A 17,951-nucleotide genomic window follows, 5' to 3' on the forward strand; every position below is an offset into this window, starting at 1 on the left:
TGCCACTGTTTGGGAGGTCAGAAATGGGATCAGGGGTAGCCTCCCTCCACCCTCTTCCTGAAGCCCATTCCCTCTTGAGCCAGAGCTGGGGTGTGCAGGCAGTAGTCACTAGGGGGCGCTCGGCCACCACAGGGAAGCTGGGTGAACTTGAAAGAGCAGCGTCTGCGTGAGAGTGAGGACGCGTGTGTGTGAGTGTGTGTGTGTGTGGGGCGGGCTGAGAGTGCTGGAGTGGGGAGAAGGCCAGGGGTCACGCCAGGATTCCAGTAGATTTGTATGTCCTTCTCCCCACACCCGTCCCTGTCCGACTCCCTGCACGCCCAGACCACCCCCTCCCTCCAATATTCCCAGCAAAGAAGGAATAGCTCTCGAGCCCCGGCCGCACATAACCTCACTTTCTTGTACCCTTCCCCCCAATACCGCGCGGGCGTGTGTGTGTCTGGGCAAAGGTGGGGGCGGATGGGCAATTTTCAGGCTGTGAACCTAGGTGGGGGTCGAGGTCCCCCTTCACTGGGGAGGGGGGCAGGCTTTGCTACACGTCCCAGGGGAAGGCCCGAGGGGCGTGCGGGGCAGTTGGAGAGGCGCAGTGGGCCTGTCCCCGCCCCCAGGGCGTGCCAAAGGGCGGGGCCTACCCTATTTTAAGCGGCCGCTAGTGGTAAGGAGCGCAGAGGCTTGGGGCAGCCGGGCTGCGAGGAGGCCGCGGCGCAGGGGGCGAGTGGAACCGGCGGCAGCGGCGCTGGGTCGGGAGGCGCAGAGGCGAGGCGGACGAACCGGCGGGGTCACCAGCCAGGGGTCTCCGCACTGGAATTTGATATTCATTTATCCAGGGTTTACCCTCCTCCTTTTTTTCTTCAGCAATTTTTAAAATCCACATTCTTTCTCGTTTTAATTTATTTTTTGCTTCCCACTCCCCGCTTAAATCGGGCCGACTGTTTGGGGAGATTGCTCCTTTACTTCCCCAAATCACTTCGGATTTTGGAAACCAGCAGAGAGAAGAAAGAGGTAGCAAGAGCTCCAGAGAGAAGTCGAGGAAGAGAGAGAGAGACGGGGTCAGAGAGCGCGCGCGAGCGAGCGAGCAACGACAGGGACAGGGGCAAAGTGAGTGACCTGCTTTTGGGGGTGACCGCCAGAGCGCGGCGCGAGCCCTCCCCCTCGGGATCCCGCATCGGACCAGCAGCGCTGACGGACAGACAGACAGACACCGCCCCCCGCCCCAGCTCCCACCTCCTCCCCGGCCGGCGGCCGAGGGTGGACGCGGCGGCGAGCCGCGGGCAAGAGCCGGAGCCCGCGCCTGGAGGCGGGGTGGAGGGGGTCGGGGCTCGCGGCGTTGCAGTGAAACTTTTCGTCCAACTTCTGGGTTGTTCCCGCTCCGGAGGAGCCGTGGTCCGCGCCGGGGCAGCAGAGCCGAGCGGGACTGGGAGAAGTGCTAGCTCGGGCCGGGAGGAGCCGCAGTCGGAGGAGGGGGAGGAGGAAGAAGAGAAGGAAGAGGAGAGGGGGCCGCGGTGGCGACTCGGCGCTCGGAAGCCGGGCTCATGGACGGGTGAGGCGGCTGTGTGCGCAGACAGTGCTCCAGCCGCGCGCGCGCCCCAGGCCCTGGCCCGGGCCTCCGCTCGCGGAGGAAGAGGAGACCGCCTAGGCGCCGAAGAGAGCGGGCCGCCCCGCAGCCCGAGCCGGAGAGGGAGCGCGAGCCGCGCCGGCTCCGGCCGGGCCTCCGAAACCATGAACTTTCTGCTCTCTTGGGTGCATTGGAGCCTTGCCTTGCTGCTCTACCTCCACCATGCCAAGGTAAGCGGCCGTGCCCACCAGGCGTCGCGGCCGCTGCGAGCGCCTCTCCCGGCTGGGGACGTGCGTGCGAGCGCGCGCGTGGGGGCTCCGTACCCCACGCGGGTCCTTGGGCACCGGGCGCGCGGCTTCCCCCTCGATCCTTGTACATGTAGGGGGAGGGGGCGCGCGCTAGGTGGGAGGGCACCGGGATAGAATCTCACCGCCCACGCGGGCCCTGCCCACCCACCAGAGTCACCGCACGTACGATCTGGGCCGACCAGCGGAGGGCGGGAGCCGGAGGAGGAGGCCGAGGGGGCTGGGCTTGCGCTGCCGCGGGCGGCTGAAGTTTGCTCCTGGCCGCGGGTCCCGGACGAACTGGAAGTCCGGGCAGCGGGGGCGGGAGCCGGAGCCCAGTGGGCAGGGGGGGTGCCCGGACCTTGGACCGAGGGAGGGCAGAGAGCGTGGAGGGGGCAGGGCGCGGGCGAGAGAGAGGGGGCTTGCTGTCACTGCCGCTCGATCTCTTAGGCCCTCGCCACGAGTTTGAGAAAAGTTTCGGGGTGGATTGCCGAGGGGACCCCTGGTCTCCGCCGGGCCACCTGCGCGGAGGCACCCCCGCCCGTCCCCGCTTGCGTCCCGCTCGGTGCCCGCCCTCCCCCGCCCGGCCGGGCGCGCGCGGCGCGGAGCCGATTACATCAGCCCGGGCCTGGCCGGCCGCGTGTTCCCGGAGCCTCGGCGGCCCCGAGCGGGGAGCCCCGGGCGGCGAGCAGCGCCCCTCCCCCCGCCGGCCCTCCGCGGGAAGGTGACCTCTGGAGGTATCCCTAACCGGAGGACCCGGAGAACCACCCCACACCTCTTCCCTCTGTCCCCAGCCCCTAGCCCCTTCCTGTGCTAGGAGGGATTTCTTGATGCCCCTTCTCCATTTCTCCCTGACGTGGAGAGAAGCCCCTGCCACCTTTCTATTTTTTGCTCCCCTCTGCTGAGAAGACCCGTGTAACCCCTCTCCGACCCCAGAGGCCAGGGAAAGGATGATCGCTGTCAGAGGTCAGGGTGCAGAGGCCCACTCTGGTGCTTTGTCAGACTACCTAAAGTCCCCACTTGGTGACAGTCTGCTTTGCTCCCCTCCCCCACACTTCTGAGCTGTGCTTTAGTTTTTATGGGGGTGGGCTAAGGGAGGAATGAAGAGTGTCATTATTCCACTTTATACTTTTTGGAAAAATGGCTTAAAATTTGCTGTGACGTCTGCATTGTGGGACCAGCTCCCCCCCACCCCCACCTTTGGAGGGAGCTCCTGCCAGCCTTGCAAACACACTTTGTCCTGGTGAAAGGGGGTGTTGGAGCAGGAGCAGGTGGTTTTTTGAAACTCTAAAACTTGCCCACCCGACTTGCTTCTCAAAGCCATCTAAGGGCCCTTTACACTCTTCCCTTACACCTTCCCTCAGCCACAGAGTCTCCCCTTGGAGAGAGGCAGAAGGAAAAAATGGGCTGGGGTCCCTGCTGCCACTCTGGGTGCCTTAGACCCTGGCACAAAGGCCTTGGCTCCAGGCCTCCAAGGCGGGGGGGGGGGGTGGGGAGGGGAAGGAGTGGCTGCCTGGCCACAGCGTGACCTTCAGAGGCCCCCAGAGAAGGGCACCTGGCCCCTCCCTGCCCAGAACAGCCCCTCCCAGTGCCCCCTGGCCTTGGAGGGGGTTAAATTTCTGTCCCCCCTTCCTTGTTGGGGCCCAGGAGAAGTGGAGGGCATAGGGAGAACGCTGGCAGAAGGAAGCCAGGGGGTATCATGGAGATGGGCCAGGGGCTAAGGTGGAGACCCTGGAGGGTCCCTGAGGTTGCTGCTGTGAGAGGCTGCCCAGCTGGGATCCTGGAAACTGTTATCTGACCTTGGCCCTAGGGGCAAGGCTCGGGGATCCGGGGTGCATTGGGGGTGTGTGGGGAAGGAGACAGACAGACTTTGTCAGTGGGGTCTGCAGTTCCACAGCTCTGCTGCTTAGGATGTGCCCGCAAGGAAGGGCAGGTGGGGTGGGCAGCTGGTGAGAACCGAAGGCTGGGAGAAGCCTTTGCCTGCTTGGAGCTGTCAGGTCCACATGGTTGGGCATGTTGACCTTCACAGCTTCTGGGGAGGGGAGGAATGGTCTGGTGGGGGTGGGGAGGGATGGCGAGGCATAGGGGAGGCCTCAGGCCTGGCTAGTGCAGGGGGCCCCCTAGGGGCTGGGCAGTGCTAAGGCATAAAGGCTTTCCTGGTTGCATTTGAGGAAAAGTGCCCAGCTAGGTGAGAGGGACTTGGGACCCCCCTCAGTCCAGGAGGGAGAAGAAACTAGCGAACAAGGTGCGAGTGTGAGGCTCTGGGCTTTGGAGATACATTCAGGCCCCTGGAAGGGTCTGTGTGCTGGGAGAAATGGGGCTCTCCCCTCCCCCCAGGGTTTCCTCCTTGGTTTTCCCTTCTAGGCAACCTGTGGGTTTGCTGAATATTCCCAGGAACAGAGGAGTTTGGAAGGGGGAGGGTGGTTGGCGCCCTTCGTTCCTCTGCACCCTCCTCCTTCCCCAGCACCAGCTCACCCTGGTATTTGTCATGTCAGCAGGAGAAGGTCACCATGTTGTTTTTCTCGCCCCCAGTCCTTCCTTCCTGCCCCAGTCCAAATTTGTCCTCCTATTTGACCTTACTCCTTACCCATGGCTTTGGACCAGGGAGTCGGGGGGCTGAGAAAATTCCCTGAACTCAACAATGGGCCAGTGAGGGGTGGGGAGGGAAATGTGGGGAAGGGGCGGGGACCCGGACAGCACAGCGTTCTGGTATTTTCCTCCTGTGTTTTCAGTTCTCCACCCCCACTCCCCCCAGCCCCTGCAATATCTGGTCAGTCTTTCTCTTCCTTCACAATTGGAGCAGCACAGGGGCTGTGGGCATGCTCTCTGCTGTGCGGAGCCGGGCAGGTGCCTTGTTCCACTCAGAAGCCTCGGAGAAGCCAGAGGCTGCCGGCTGGGCGGGTGGCTGGGCCTCTGCATCCCTGCTCATGCCTGTGCCTTGCTTTTGTTTTGTCCTCAGTGGTCCCAGGCTGCACCCATGGCAGAAGGAGAGCACAAACCCCACGAAGGTGAGTCCCTCTGGCCCTTGGATGGGTATCCTGTCTCCCCAGGGGATGGGTGGGGAGGCTCCGATTCCTTTCTTGCAGGTCTGTGGCGGTGGGGGAGGGGGGAAGGGGTGCAGGAATGGGGAATCAAGAAGGGAAGAGGGGAGCACTATGAGAGTCACCATTCTGGCGGTCTCTCTTTGCTACTCAGGCCTCTGCTAGAAATAGAACTTGTTGCTTTTTCCTTCTGCTCTTTCCAGTAAAATTTTATTTGGAGAGGGGGCCGTGAGTATAGGCCAGGAAAGACAGTGTTCAAAGATCCCAGTTGTCGAGGGAGGTGTCCCTTGTCCCACCTGCCCCCAGGGGAGGATGGATAGTCTGTGTCACATTCAGCCCAGCCGTGTCACCCCTGTGGGCTCTGTGTGGAGGGGTATGTGCCCCTGGCTGTTCAGTAAACTGGTTGTGCGTGGGCTGGAGGTGCAGAGGGCCCAACCTCCTGAGCCCCGCCTCCCCACAGCCTGTATTCCTTTGGGGCTGGAGAGAAGGCCCTGCAGTCTCCCTTTGCCCTCCGGGTGGGATAGGTTTGGGTGCTGTGAACTTCCCTCCTAGGCCAGCAGAGGGCTGGCTGTAGCTCCCAGGTGCCCCGCCCCCTGCCCAACTCAGAGTCAGCCTGCCTTTTGTTCCTCTGTGGTTTGGAGTAGGGATCCTCCCATTTCTCTAGGGAAGCCCTGCCCCCCGGCCCCCAATGTGGCCTCTACTCCAGCCTTGGGGGAGGAGTGCCCGATGCCACTCCCCTAGCGCCCCACCGCTGAGTAAGGAAGGCCCTGGGGTCTTCAGACCTCAACCCATTGTGACCCAGGGTGGTGGCCAGGGGTGGTGTTTGCACTCCCTGGGCCAGTGGTGATGCCCAGCCCGTTCTGCCTCCCTCTTCACTCAGGAGCTCTTTCCTTGGCCAGGGCCTGGCTTCCCAGCCACCCCACAGCCTGTGCCGCTCAGAGGCTCCTGGGTCCCAGTGTGCACCCACCCCCCCATCAGCCTCCTGGTGGTCTCTGTGGTCTGGGAGAGGCAAGACAAATGATCTTTGTTTGCTGGGGACAAGATTGTCTTCAAGAAACAAGGAAAAGCAAGAAAGCTTGTTGTGGGAGTCGATGTATGTCCGGTGGCCTGGGCAAAAGCAGGCCAGCTTTCCTTGGGGGCAGTGGCTAGAGTATGAGGGGTACGGGTGAAGTTGCCCCCCTCGACCTCCCTCCTGCGGCCCTTGGGGATTCCAGGGAGATTTTCCAAGGAATTCCTAGTCTGGGTCTTTATACCCTCAGCTACCAACTGCCAGTGGCCCAGACCAGACCTTCCTGCTTTCCTGTCCTGGTTGAGGCCTTGTGGCCCCAAAGCCTGGGCCACCTCTGTCCCCAACCATGACAAAGTGTCAGGTCAAGAATTCTTGATAAGTCATCTTCTTCGAGATAGACTCGGCTTAGAAAAGGGCTTCTTCAGATCTCTGCTCTCACCTATGCTCTGACGGTGCTTTACCTTAACCCTTTTGAGGGTGGAGGAGAATTCTGTGCCTGTTGTCTGCATAGGGGAAGTAGATCTCAGACAAGGCCAGGGACTGGTTGGGAGCCCACCCCCCCTCCCCGTTCCCTTGCTGTTTTCACGCCTATGGCCTTCCCCTCCCTTCCCCTCAGCTCTCCAAATTCTCCTCAACCCACTTAGTGTATAGATACCCCCAGGCTCATCTTCCTTTACCGTCCGGAGGGAAGAGGAGCTCAGCCACAGTCTCTGGGGAGAGGCAGGCTAGGGGGTTGCACTTCAGACGCTTGGGTGAGGTTCCAAACCTTGTGTTACCTGGGCTGAGAAAGAGCGCTTGTTTGGGGGCCGGAAACGGGAGACCAAAACCCCACATTTCAGTCTCAGTTTCAGTGTCTTTAGAAATCCACCCAACCACTCATACAGATGTGCAATCTGAGGCCCAGAGAGGGGAGGGACCGGCCCAAGGTCACACGGAGTCATGAACAGAGCCCAGACCTCTTCACGGGCTGGATGCCCCTTCTTCCTCCTGCGAGGGGAGAGACATTTCAGGGAGAGCATTACTTTGTGGTAGTGGGGCGGGGGGGGGGGGTGGGGGGCGTGAGATGGAGAGTGGCAGGCTGGGCCACAAGTTGGAGTCGTCATTCCAGGTCCTGAGTGTGTCTGTTCTCGAGGGCCCCGCCCCCGTGGCCTAGAATTACCCCTTCATGCTCCAGTGCACCTCGGGCTCCACGGCCAGCCTGGGAAGCCGTCTTTACCCTGCCCTCCCTCCAGATCAGCTTCTAGAAGTGCTCCATGGCTGCGGTGGCGGCACCGTTTTTTCCATGATGCAAGCAGTTTGCCCTCTTGGGCGGGGTTATCGGTGGCTGGCAGGGCCTGCACAGTGTGCCCACCCACTGCCACCTGCTGATTCCAGGCAGGCCTGGCGCCTCCCCAGCCCGTGTCTGGGGAGGGGTCTGGCAGGTGGCAACGTGCCCTCCCCCCCCCACATGCTTCTACATGATTTGCCTTGGGAAGGCTTTGATGTCAGAGCAGATCGGAAGTGTGGGCCCGGGGCAAGTTCCTCAGCCTCTCTGAACCTCCAGTTCCCACTTTGGAAAATGGGGTTCCTAGTGGAACCTCATAGCGTCACGTGGGGAGAATTATTGGCCATGGAAACCATGGATGATGGTGCACAATGCCCAGCATATAATAAGTCCGCATCCAATGGTTGTTGGTGTGATGGATGGTGTGACGGAGGTTGTAGGGAAATGCAGAGTAGGTTTGCCAAGCTGGCTCTTCCTCCTTTCATGGGAAACAGATCACCACCACCCCACCCCCCCCGGCAAGTATACTTATCTTCAAACTGTGCCCTGGTATCAAGGTTGACCCAGGAGTTGGCTCAGCGGTCATGGCGAGGTGGTGGGGTCAGATGTAGCAGACCATCTTCCTCAGAACCCGACAGCCTCGTGTGATCTTTGGAATAAAACCAGACCTTCCATCAGTGCCCGTGGTGCAAAGCTTAGGGAAGGATGTCAACCACAGCTGGAGGGACTTAAGCTAGAGTTTGGGAAGGATTGGCCCAGTAGGGGATACCTCTCACAGGAACCCTGAGGGGTTGCCCTATAAAGCTCGGTGGAGATGGGGGCCGGCCATCTCTTGTGTGACCGGCTGGGCTCATGTGTCACTCCATCCCCTGCAGTGGTGAAGTTCATGGACGTGTACCAGCGCAGCTACTGCCGTCCCATTGAGACCCTGGTGGACATCTTCCAGGAGTATCCTGACGAGATCGAGTACATCTTCAAGCCATCCTGCGTGCCCCTGATGCGGTGTGGGGGCTGTTGTAATGACGAGGGCCTGGAGTGCGTGCCCACCGAGGAGTTCAACATCACCATGCAGGTGGGCATCTGTGGGGAGTGGGGGGTGGGGGGGGCGGGAGCGGGGTTAGACTTTGGGAACAGGTGCTCCCCGGCCCTTTCCTCGGCAATTCTTGAGAGGGAGAGCCAGATTTGCCTTGCTCAGCTCCTGCCCCTGAGTCAGTCAGGAGGCAGTGTGGGGAGTCTTACCCCCTTTGGAGAAAAAGATGCCCTGCATTTCTGGGATGGTCTGGGATTTCCCACAAGTCCCTACTGCCTCCTCCTCCTCCCCGACCTTTGCCCCTCGGCTCAGGAGGGGCTGACACCTGTGACAGGAGCCCCTCTCTTCCTCTCTTGGAGGAAGAGGGCGCTTCCTCCTGGGGGGCTCTGTTTGGGGTGCTGGGTGAGCCTGGTGCATGGAGAGTGTTAGAAGGTAGTCGTTTGGTGCTGCCTGGTGACAGGGCACATCTCAGCCTGGACAGGGTGGGAGGGAGCTCTGAGACCCCCGGGAAGGTGGCTCTTGGGTAGCGACTAGGGGTCAAGGTGAGGCCTAGAGGGGATAACAGGAGGGGAGGGATGGGCACAGGCAAGAACCCAGGACCTGAATTCCCAGCCTGGCCAACCCGTGCAACCATGCCTGCCCTCAAGAAGAGCCAGGGGCTCCTTGAGGTCAGTAGGGTCGGGGGAGTTGGGGTGGGCCTGAGGCTCTTTCTGGTAGAGCCCCTGGTGCCTCCTCCCTCTACCCCCCACCCCTGCTCTGTAGAACCCCTGGGTGCTGAGTGGCAAGAGCCACAGGATGTCCCATCTGGGTATGGCTGGCTGGGTCACTAACCTCTGTGATCTGCTTCCTTTCCCTCTAGATTATGCGGATCAAACCTCATCAAGGCCAGCACATAGGGGAGATGAGCTTCCTACAGCACAGCAAATGTGAATGCAGGTGAGGACGGAGTCACGGATTCGGATTCGTTTGTTTAGCAGACGGCGGGAGGGTTAAGCATGTTTCACTTGTTAGCCATTTCTACCTTGCAACTGTGGCACCTTGGGCATTTTCATTTTACTTCTCTGTGCCTCAGTTTCTACGTCTGTCAAATGGGCACAATAATAGGATGTCTCTCGTGGCACTCTTAGAAGGATTAAGTGAGTTCTTTTACGTAAAGGGATTAAAACTGCATTGATATGTCATAAATAGTACGTTAAGGCTCTTGTTGTTAGCATCACCAACTGAACCCCTTTCTGTTTTGTTCTTTTCTCTTTCTCTGCCCGCTGCAGACCAAAGAAAGATAGAGCAAGGCAAGAAAAGTAAGTGGCCATGACTTTAGCTCCTCTCCCTCTCCTTGGCCGGTTATCTTGGTTTGGGGCTCTTGGCTTCCTCTGTCAGGGGGGTCTCATATCTTCACTGAGTCAGGGAGTTGGCCTCACGAAGACTGTGGTGGCAGTAGGGGTTGGAGCAAACCCGAGGATTCTGGCTCTAGGATTAGGGGCAAAACCCCAGCCTGGAGCCTGGAGCTTCCTGTGGAAGGAGACCACGCATTCCAGGTCTCCAGGTCATTCCTGGCCGGGACTTGCAAGTTTTGGTGTGCGGGGGTGCGTGTGGACAGCGGCTCCCCGGCTTGCTCTAGTCTCCTGTCCCCCCACAGCAGGGAGAGGGAGGGGGTGGCGGAGAGGCCAGCTTTTGTGTGTCAGAGGAAACGGTCTCTCGCCGTGGTTGCTGTGGTGGTGCGATTGGACTTGGGGGCCGGCTGAGAGGTTTTCTTGGTGATGCCCTCCTGTAGGAGTGAGATGGGCCTGAGCCACTCAGCCCTCCCTGGCCAGGGAGAAATGAGTTGACTGTTGGTCATTTTCTGAGGCTTCTAGTTGCTCTGTGTGGAGGGTTGAGTCAGGATGGAGCAGGGGGCATGGTCTGGGGGCAGTGAGCCTTCAAGACCCGGTGAGCAAAGGGGACAAGCCTGCAGGGAAAGAGAATGAGAGAGAGCACCTGTGTCCTTCCCTCCCTTCCCCTCCCTCACCATCCCGTCTGCCCCCAAAGCTCTGGGGACCCAGAAGCTCCGAGGCCTCAACCCCTTGCCTCTTCCCTAAGTCCCCAACTTCCAGGACTGCTGTGGCTCTCAGAGCAGTGATTTGGGAGAGTAGTCTCAGAGAGAGAGAGAGAGAGAGAGAGAGTGTATTTGTGTGTGTAGACCCTCCTCCTTCCCAGTGCTTTCTCCTAGGGGAGCAGTGTTGCCCCTCTCCTCAGTCCCTTCCCCCTCTCCCCAGTCCCGTCCCCTCATTTCTTCCCCTGTGGCAGACATTCTGGGCATCCTCTGGCCTGGCAGGTGTGGAGAGTGCTGGGTCCCTTGAGGGGAACAGGCTTCAGCCTGCCCCCCCTTGCCCGTTTCCCAAATGTCTGCATTGCCCCCGGGGAGAGCGGGGGGCTCGCCTGGGCTCGGAAGAGAGTCAGCTGAGATGGTGTGGCAGGCTTTGACAGGCTGGGGAGGGAACCTCCTGCCAAGTAACGCCCAGGCCCCTCCTCCCATGCCTCCCTAACTCCCACCCCACCCTACTGCCTGCCTGGGGCTCTGAGGACACCCATCCCCGCCTCTCGGCCCAGGTTATGGCTGGGCAGGCTGGCGCCTTTCATGTGCCGCCCCTGGGTCTGTGCCAGCTCCCAGCGTAGCTGCTCTCCCACATCGGGATCTGCAGAGGCAGGGCCCCTGAGGGACCCCTTTGCTGTTGCACTTGGAAATGAAGGCAGAAGGTGCCCAAAGCACAGCCTGGGCCCCGACCCCCACCCCCATCAAGTCAGGTCTCTCCAAACTCTGGCCTACCTTTTGTAGCACCCCCACCCCCGACCTTCAGGGTCAGACTTGTCCAGGGTTGCTGCCCACAGGGCTTTGCCCCTGCCTGGGACCAGGAGCTGCCACGAGCACTCAGGCCTTTGGGTCCTGTGTCCTCCACCCAGCCTCTGCTCCCCACGCAGAGCATTGCCGGAGGCCAGGTTGGCCACCCAGGGTGGCCGAAGGGAGAAGGAGGAGCCATTGAGTGCCCGCTGCCCCAGCCTTGCCGTGCGTGTGCGTGTGCGTGTGCATGTGCAGGCCCTTTCCTGGAGCCCGCTGGCCTCCCAATGCTTGTTCCAGGGAGTGTGTCCTGAACCCTGCCCTCCTCGTTGCTTCTTTTCCTTTCCCCTTCCCCCTTGCTCTCTCTTTGTCTGTCTCTGTTTTTTTATTTTCCAGAAAATCAATTCGAGGAAAGGGAAAGGGGCAAAAAAGAAAGCGCAAGAAAGCCCGGTATAAACCCTGGAGCGTGTACGTGGTGCCTCCGCTGTCTCATTGCCTGGAGCCTCCCTGGCCCCCAGTCAGACCCCCGCCGGCGGGACCCCCTAACCCTGCCCCTCCCGGCCCCCCCGGCTCTCCTCCCCCTCTCCCCCCGAGTGTCTCTCTCTCACTCTCACTCCACTAATTGGCACCAGCAGCTAGATGCGGTGGTGGCGTGGCCGGTCCAGGGTCGGGCTGGCCAGGTGGGCAGAGTGGGCCCGGAGGATCCAGGGAGGGGCCTCCGGCTTGGCTGGGCACCGCCTTTCTCTCACCCACTGGGCACTGGTGGTGGGCCCATCTGGCGCAGGTGCCAGGCACTGGTGCCTGCTCACCCAACTGGTTTCCACTGCTCTTGGCTTCTGCACTTGTCTGGAAGCTGAGGGTAGTGGGGCAGGCAGACGTGGCGTGAGGAAGGGGTGCGAGTGACTCGAGGCAGCCTGTTGTCAGCTGCAGGAGGAGGCCGGGTGGGGTCAGGCACCGTATGGCAGCCCCTCCTCGTGGACCTGGGGCCTCCGGAGGGGAGCCCTCTACTCTGGTCTGACGCACGGCACCCACAGAAACCTCCCTGTAGGTTTGGAGGCTCTTCCTCTGGGTTGGAGGCTGTGGTGGGCCCTTTGGCCACCAGTGGCCTGGCTGTGGACGCTGCCTCTGGGCTTGGCCTGATGTGGTGCCCTCCTTCAGCCTGCCTTTGGTGGAGGGGCCCAGGCCTGAGGGGCCCTGAGGGGCACAGGGGGAAGGTGGCCCGGATTGCTGTCCCCAGCAGGTGAAGAGTCAAGGTGTACTCTTTCGGGGGCGGTAGCCACTGGGGCCCTGTGGCCCAAGACTTGAATTTGTCCCTACGGGACAGCACTCCCCCCTTACAGTGTCCTCTCCTTGCACTCTCTGCCCACCTGTGTCTGCCTCTTCCTGCAGGCAGGCTTCCTAGCCAGTGCTGCCTCTTTCCGCCGCTCTCTCTGTCTTCCGCTGCAGCACTCGGATCCTTCCAGGGCTTGGAAGGGGCAGGGGGGCCAATGAGCTGGGTGGGGGTGCAGCTGCGGACTGTTAGGGGGTGTTGCATGTTTTTTTTTTTTTTTTCTCTTTCTCTGCTGACGCTCTAGCTTAGATGTCTTTCCTTTTGCCTTTTGCAGTCCCTGTGGGCCTTGCTCAGAGCGGAGAAAGCATTTGTTTGTACAAGATCCGCAGACGTGTAAATGTTCCTGCAAAAACACAGACTCGCGTTGCAAGGCGAGGCAGCTTGAGTTAAACGAACGTACTTGCAGGTTGGTTCCCAGAGGGCGAGCAAGTCAGAGAGGGGCTTCACACAGAGATGGGGAGAGAGAGAGAGAGAGAGAGAGAGCTTGCGTGCACGCGCACCAGAGGGGCCAGCTGCTTGCTCGGCTTCTAGCTGCCTGGTGACTGACCGCCGCCTTCTCTGCTTGCGGGGCCCCTGCGGTGGGACGCAGGCGCTGGCCTGGCCTGCTGGGGCCTGTTCCGAGGTTGCCCTGGTTGCCTGAGGGGTTAGCCTGGTGTGGCTTCATGTGACGGTGTGGACGCAGGCTGAGTGTTGTGTCCTGTGGTCCCGCGGTGTCCTGTGGTGGCTGTTGGTCCTGACGTTGTTATCACTACCTTGCTACTAATACAGAGGGCCCTTCTTGGTGTGGGGGCTGCTGCCGTCTACAAGGCTCAGACGCTCTTGGGGGCCTTGCCACCACCCTCTGAAGTCCGCACCGCTGGGCTTCTCATCCCCTCAGTGTCCCTCACGGGGGCAGGGGGCGAGTCCCTCCGAGACTGGGGTCCCCGAGGGCGCGGGCTCCCGCTGTTGGTTTGGGGTGGGTTGGAGATTTAACGTTTGGGGGACACTAGATACTTTTAATACTCCAGTTACTCATGGTGACAACCCCAAACAGCCCACATATTTCCAAATGCCTCCAGGATGGGCGGGTCGGGAACTCCTCACGGGAGGGCCTGGCTTTTATTCACCTGGGTGACCCTCCAGGCATCTGTACCTTTGTCCTCTGAGCACACTGGGGACCTAGAAAGTGTCAAGTATGTAAGCGAATACGTGACTGAGTTCAGGGGGTAAGGTCAGGAGCACAGAGCCGTGACAGGTTGGCTGGCCATCTTTCGATGCCTACCAGTCCGGCCTTTGCTCAAAGGCTGGGAGCCCTCTGGGCCAGCCTGAGTTTCACCCAGGGAGGGGGGCTTATATGGGGATTCCCTGGCAGGATCAGGGTGCCCCCAGCTAGTCCAGATGCTCCATTAACAAAGTCCTTGGAATGTGGCTGCCTTCCCCACCCCCGTGTTCTTGCGGCTGTGGATGTTCAAGGGATGCTGGGGACCAGGCCCTGGGCTGTTGGTGCAGGCTTCTCTCTGTCTCGGTGGTATGTGAGGATAGGAAGTGTATGTGAGTGCTGGGCTTGGGGCTCTGCCTAACTCCAGGGCCCAGTGAGGGGTCTCCACATGCCCCGGGGGCTTTGGGGAAGGTGAGGGCTTTATCATTTTCACGGTTTCTGTGTGGGGATTATTCTGCAGAGAGACTGTCTGGGATGGGGTGTGTGAAGTGTCCTGGGGGCTAACAGAAGTTACCCCAGCCTCCAGAGACCTCCCCCCGTATGGGGGAGTTTCAGGACCCCAAATTGGGGGCTTAGGATGCCCATTGCCAGGCTCTCAGAAGGGCGGGGCCTGCTCTGACCTCTCATAGTAGAGAAGGGAAAAGGCAATAAGTCCCAGGGGCAGGGGCATGACACGAAAGCTCTTGGTGTCCCCTCTGCTTGGACAGGAGCAGCACAGCGAATGATCACCTCTCGCCACCCAGCAGCCTGGTACCGGGGGCCCGCTGCGGCCAGCATGCTGAAGAAACAAGGCCTGGAGGGAGGGCATGGTGAAGGGAGATGTGTCCCTCACGGCCTCGCCGGAGCAGCCCCTCCCTTTCAGCTGGCCCTAGCCCTGGGTCAGGGTGCTCTCCCCACTCTCTTCCGCAAGCCAGCCCCATAGAGGCAGAGCTGAAGCCCCTCTCTCTGCGGGCACTCTTTGCTGACTAACTCGGTCCACCTCTGGTCACCATCAGCTCTTAAATGCCAAGTAGGGACTGTTCTTGAGTATGCGTTCATTTGTCGCCTCTGATGGCATGTCCCCATGTCCTTGTCTTGTCTCAACTAGATTGTAATCTCTAGAGCGCAGAGGGGAGTCCTGGACTCAGCTCCTGCCTGGGGGGGAGGCGGGGGTGCCCACCCCGTGGGCGGGGGCTGGCTCTCCCCTCCCGCGGGGCTCCTCGAGAAAGTGCCGTGCTTTCGCCATCCTCTCTGCCACAGGGACCCTGGGCTCCCGGGAAGGGAAGGCTGCCTGCCTCACTACGGCGTCCCCGCGCCCGGCCCTAACCGCCTGCCTCTGTTTCCCGTCTGCCGCAGATGTGACAAGCCCAGGCGGTGAGCCGGGCTGGAAGAAGGAGCCTCCCTCAGGGTTTCGGGAACCAGACCTCTCACCAGGAAAGCCTGATTCAGAACGCTACAGAAACCACGCCGCTGCCCCCACCACACCAACCATCGCCATCACCAGAACAATCCTGAATCCAGAAACCTGAAATGAAGGAAGAGGAGACTCTGCGCAGAGCACTTTGGGTCCGGAGGGCGCGACTCCGGCAGAAGCATTCCCGGGCAGGTGACCAAGCACGGTCCCTCTTGGAATTGGATCGCCATTTTATTTTTCTTGCTGCTAAATCACCGAGCCCGGAAGATTAGAGAGTTTTATTTCTGGGATTCCTGTAGACACACGCACCCACATACATACATTTATATATATATATATATATATATATATATATATATATATTTTTATATATATATATATTATATATATATATAAAAATAAATATATATATTTTATATATATATAAAATATATATATTCTTTTTTTTAAATTAACATTGCTAATGTTATTGGTGTCTTCACTGGATGTATCTGACTGCTGTGGACTTGAGTTGGGAGGAGAATGTCCCTACCCAGATCCCAACAGGGAAGAGGATGGGAGGGGAGACTCTGGCATGATCTTTCGGTCCCTCTTAGGAAAGCCAGGGTCCCCTTCCCTGCCCAGGAACGTGCATGGCCAGGGCATGGGGGCAAATTTGGCCTGCTTTTGGGAACACCGACAAACCCAGCCCTGGCCCCAAGCCTCTATACCCTGAGTCAAATGGACAGACGACAGGTACGGGGACGAGGACACTGGCTCTGACCAGGAGTTTTGGGAGCCTCAGGACACTGCTGTACTTTGGGGATCCTCTCTGCATGCTGCACGGGCATCCTGCCCCCAGGGGCACTGCCTGGAAGATTCAGGAGACCAGGCAGCCTTCACCTACTCTTCACTGGCTCCCGAGATGCCCAGGGCACCGCTGCCAACAGATGTCTTGGCGAAAAGAAGAGAGACATTGGTGGAGGAAGGGCCGCCTGGCGGCAGCTTGTCCTCCAAGGAGAAGGCCTCCTGCCTTGGCCTTCTCCCAGTTCCCCTTCCCGGGTGCAGCCCAGGAGGGCCTGATGTCCTCAGACCATTGAAACCACTAGTTCTGTCCCCCCCAGGAGACCTGGCTGTGTGTGTGTGAGTGGTTAACCCTCCTCTGTCCCCAGACCCGACCCTTCCCGCGGCACAGAGAGACAGGGCAGGATCCACGTGCCCACCACGGAGGCAGAGAAAGTGTTTTATATACGGTACTTATTTAATATCCCTTTTTAATTAGAAATTAAAACAGTTAATTTAATTAAAGAGTAGGGCTTTTTTCAGTATTCTTGGTTAATATTTAATTTCAACTATTTATGAGATGTATCTCTCTCTTGCTCTCTCTTGCGCTCTTATTTGTACTGGTCTGTGTGTTAAGATTCATGTTTCCAATCTCTTATCTCCCTGATCGGTGACAGTCACTAGCTTGTCCTGAACAGATATTTAATTTTGCTAACACTCAGCTCTGCCCTCCCCTTTCCCCTGGCTCCCCACCACACATTCCTTTGAAATAAGGTTTCAATATACATCTACATACTATATATATATTTGGCAACTTGCGTTTGTGTGTGTGTATATATATATATATATATATATATATGTTTATGTATATATGTGATTCTGATAAAATAGACATTGCTATTCTGTTTTTTATATGTAAAAACAAAACAAGAAAAAATAGAGAATTCTACATACTAAATCTCTCTCCTTTTTTAATTTTAATATTTGTTATCATTTATTTATTGGTGCTACTGTTTATCCGTAATAATTGTGGGGGAAAAGATATTAACATCACATCTTTGTCTCTAGTACAGTTTTTCGAGATATTCCGTAGTACATATTTATTTTTAAACAGCAACAAAGAAATACAGATATATCTTAAAAAAAGCATTTTGTATTAAAGAATTTAATTCTGATCTCAAAGCTCCTCCTGGTTTCTCCTTCTCCATTGGGTCCTTGTTCCAGACTCCCTTCTGCCCCCTTTCCCTCCTCCCTTGGGGAAAATGGCATTTGTCTTAGGTCTGGGAAAGGGGTCCCAGGTATGCAGGCGATGGGTGGCCCATCTTCTTGTGCTGGGGGCCACAGCGCTTCTGTTCTGGCTGAGCAGATCCTGGAGGACCCCGTCCACCCTCTGCCATGATGTGGGGGGGGGAGGAGCTCTGCAATGGGGGAGGAAGAGGAGCCAGAGCCTCCTTAGAGAGGAGCCAGGGCCTGCAGTGAGCAGTGCTGCCTTCAGGAATCACATGATCCAGGCCTGGTCCCTTGGTCGGGGAAGGAACTGGCCATGTGTCTGGCCATGTTGCTGCCCGGGGGACAGGAGAGGGCTGAGGTTGGCTATGGGGTGCTCATGGGGCCCCAGGGTGTAATAAAATTTTACAGAGTGGGTCCTGGAGTTCCTCGATCCTCTGGAAGATGGACCCGCAGCTCTGGTGGCCCTTAAGAGGACACCCTGCCCCGCCTTGTTGTGTAGGCCCTGCTCTCCTGTGGTCCTGGCCAGGGTAGATGCTGTCTAGGTCTTTGGCATTTATGAGCAAGGCTTCCAAATCCACTTCCTCTTGCCTCTCTTTTATCCCCTCAAGCCATATTTATTGGGCCAGCCCCCATGCTAGGGCAGAGGATGCTCTTATAAATAAGACAACTCCACTCCTCAAAGGTCTGGTGAGGGTGGGTGGCCGAGGAGTCACAGAAACTATAAATCCATGAATAGAAAGACACATAACACGTGAGGGGGCATCTGCTCAGCTTGGGATGTATTGGGGGTGGCAGAGTCTGGGGGTCTTCTCCTGACATTACCTCTCAGTAGCCCCTTGAAGAATGGGTAGGAGGAGATAAGAACAGGGAGGGGAGAGGGGGACGGTTGAAGCAGATATCCCAGGCAGAAGGTGTGGTATGAGCAAAGGGTTGAGGGGGGACTCCAGTGGGCAGTGGTGAGGCATGGAGGCAGGAGAGAGGCAGGGTTAGCTCGCAGGGAGCCTCTGGCCTGTTGGGGATGAGCAGCAATTGAGGGGTTTTAAAAA

General features: G+C 58.6%; 2 protein-coding genes across 2 annotated transcripts in view; both read left to right on the forward strand.

Annotated features, from left to right (window-relative positions):
• POLH (DNA polymerase eta) overlaps positions 1 to 17,951 on the forward strand; it is a 277,794-nt gene that overhangs the window by 146,822 nt on the left and 113,021 nt on the right. The gene's annotated exons all lie outside the window — the stretch shown is intronic.
• On the forward strand, positions 457 to 16,857 carry VEGFA (vascular endothelial growth factor A). The gene is made up of 9 exons (XM_081827556.1): positions 457 to 484; positions 641 to 1,782; positions 4,796 to 4,844; positions 8,026 to 8,222; positions 9,040 to 9,116; positions 9,449 to 9,478; positions 11,389 to 11,460; positions 12,597 to 12,728; positions 14,856 to 16,857. Exons 1-9 carry the CDS (start codon positions 457 to 459, stop codon positions 14,875 to 14,877), a joined length of 1,749 nt encoding a protein of 582 aa, XP_081683682.1. The 3' UTR covers positions 14,878 to 16,857.

This window comes from Leptonychotes weddellii, chromosome 8, assembly GCF_054177405.1.
Source record: "Leptonychotes weddellii isolate Sample4059 chromosome 8, ASM5417740v2, whole genome shotgun sequence".
NCBI lineage: Eukaryota > Metazoa > Chordata > Mammalia > Carnivora > Phocidae > Leptonychotes > Leptonychotes weddellii.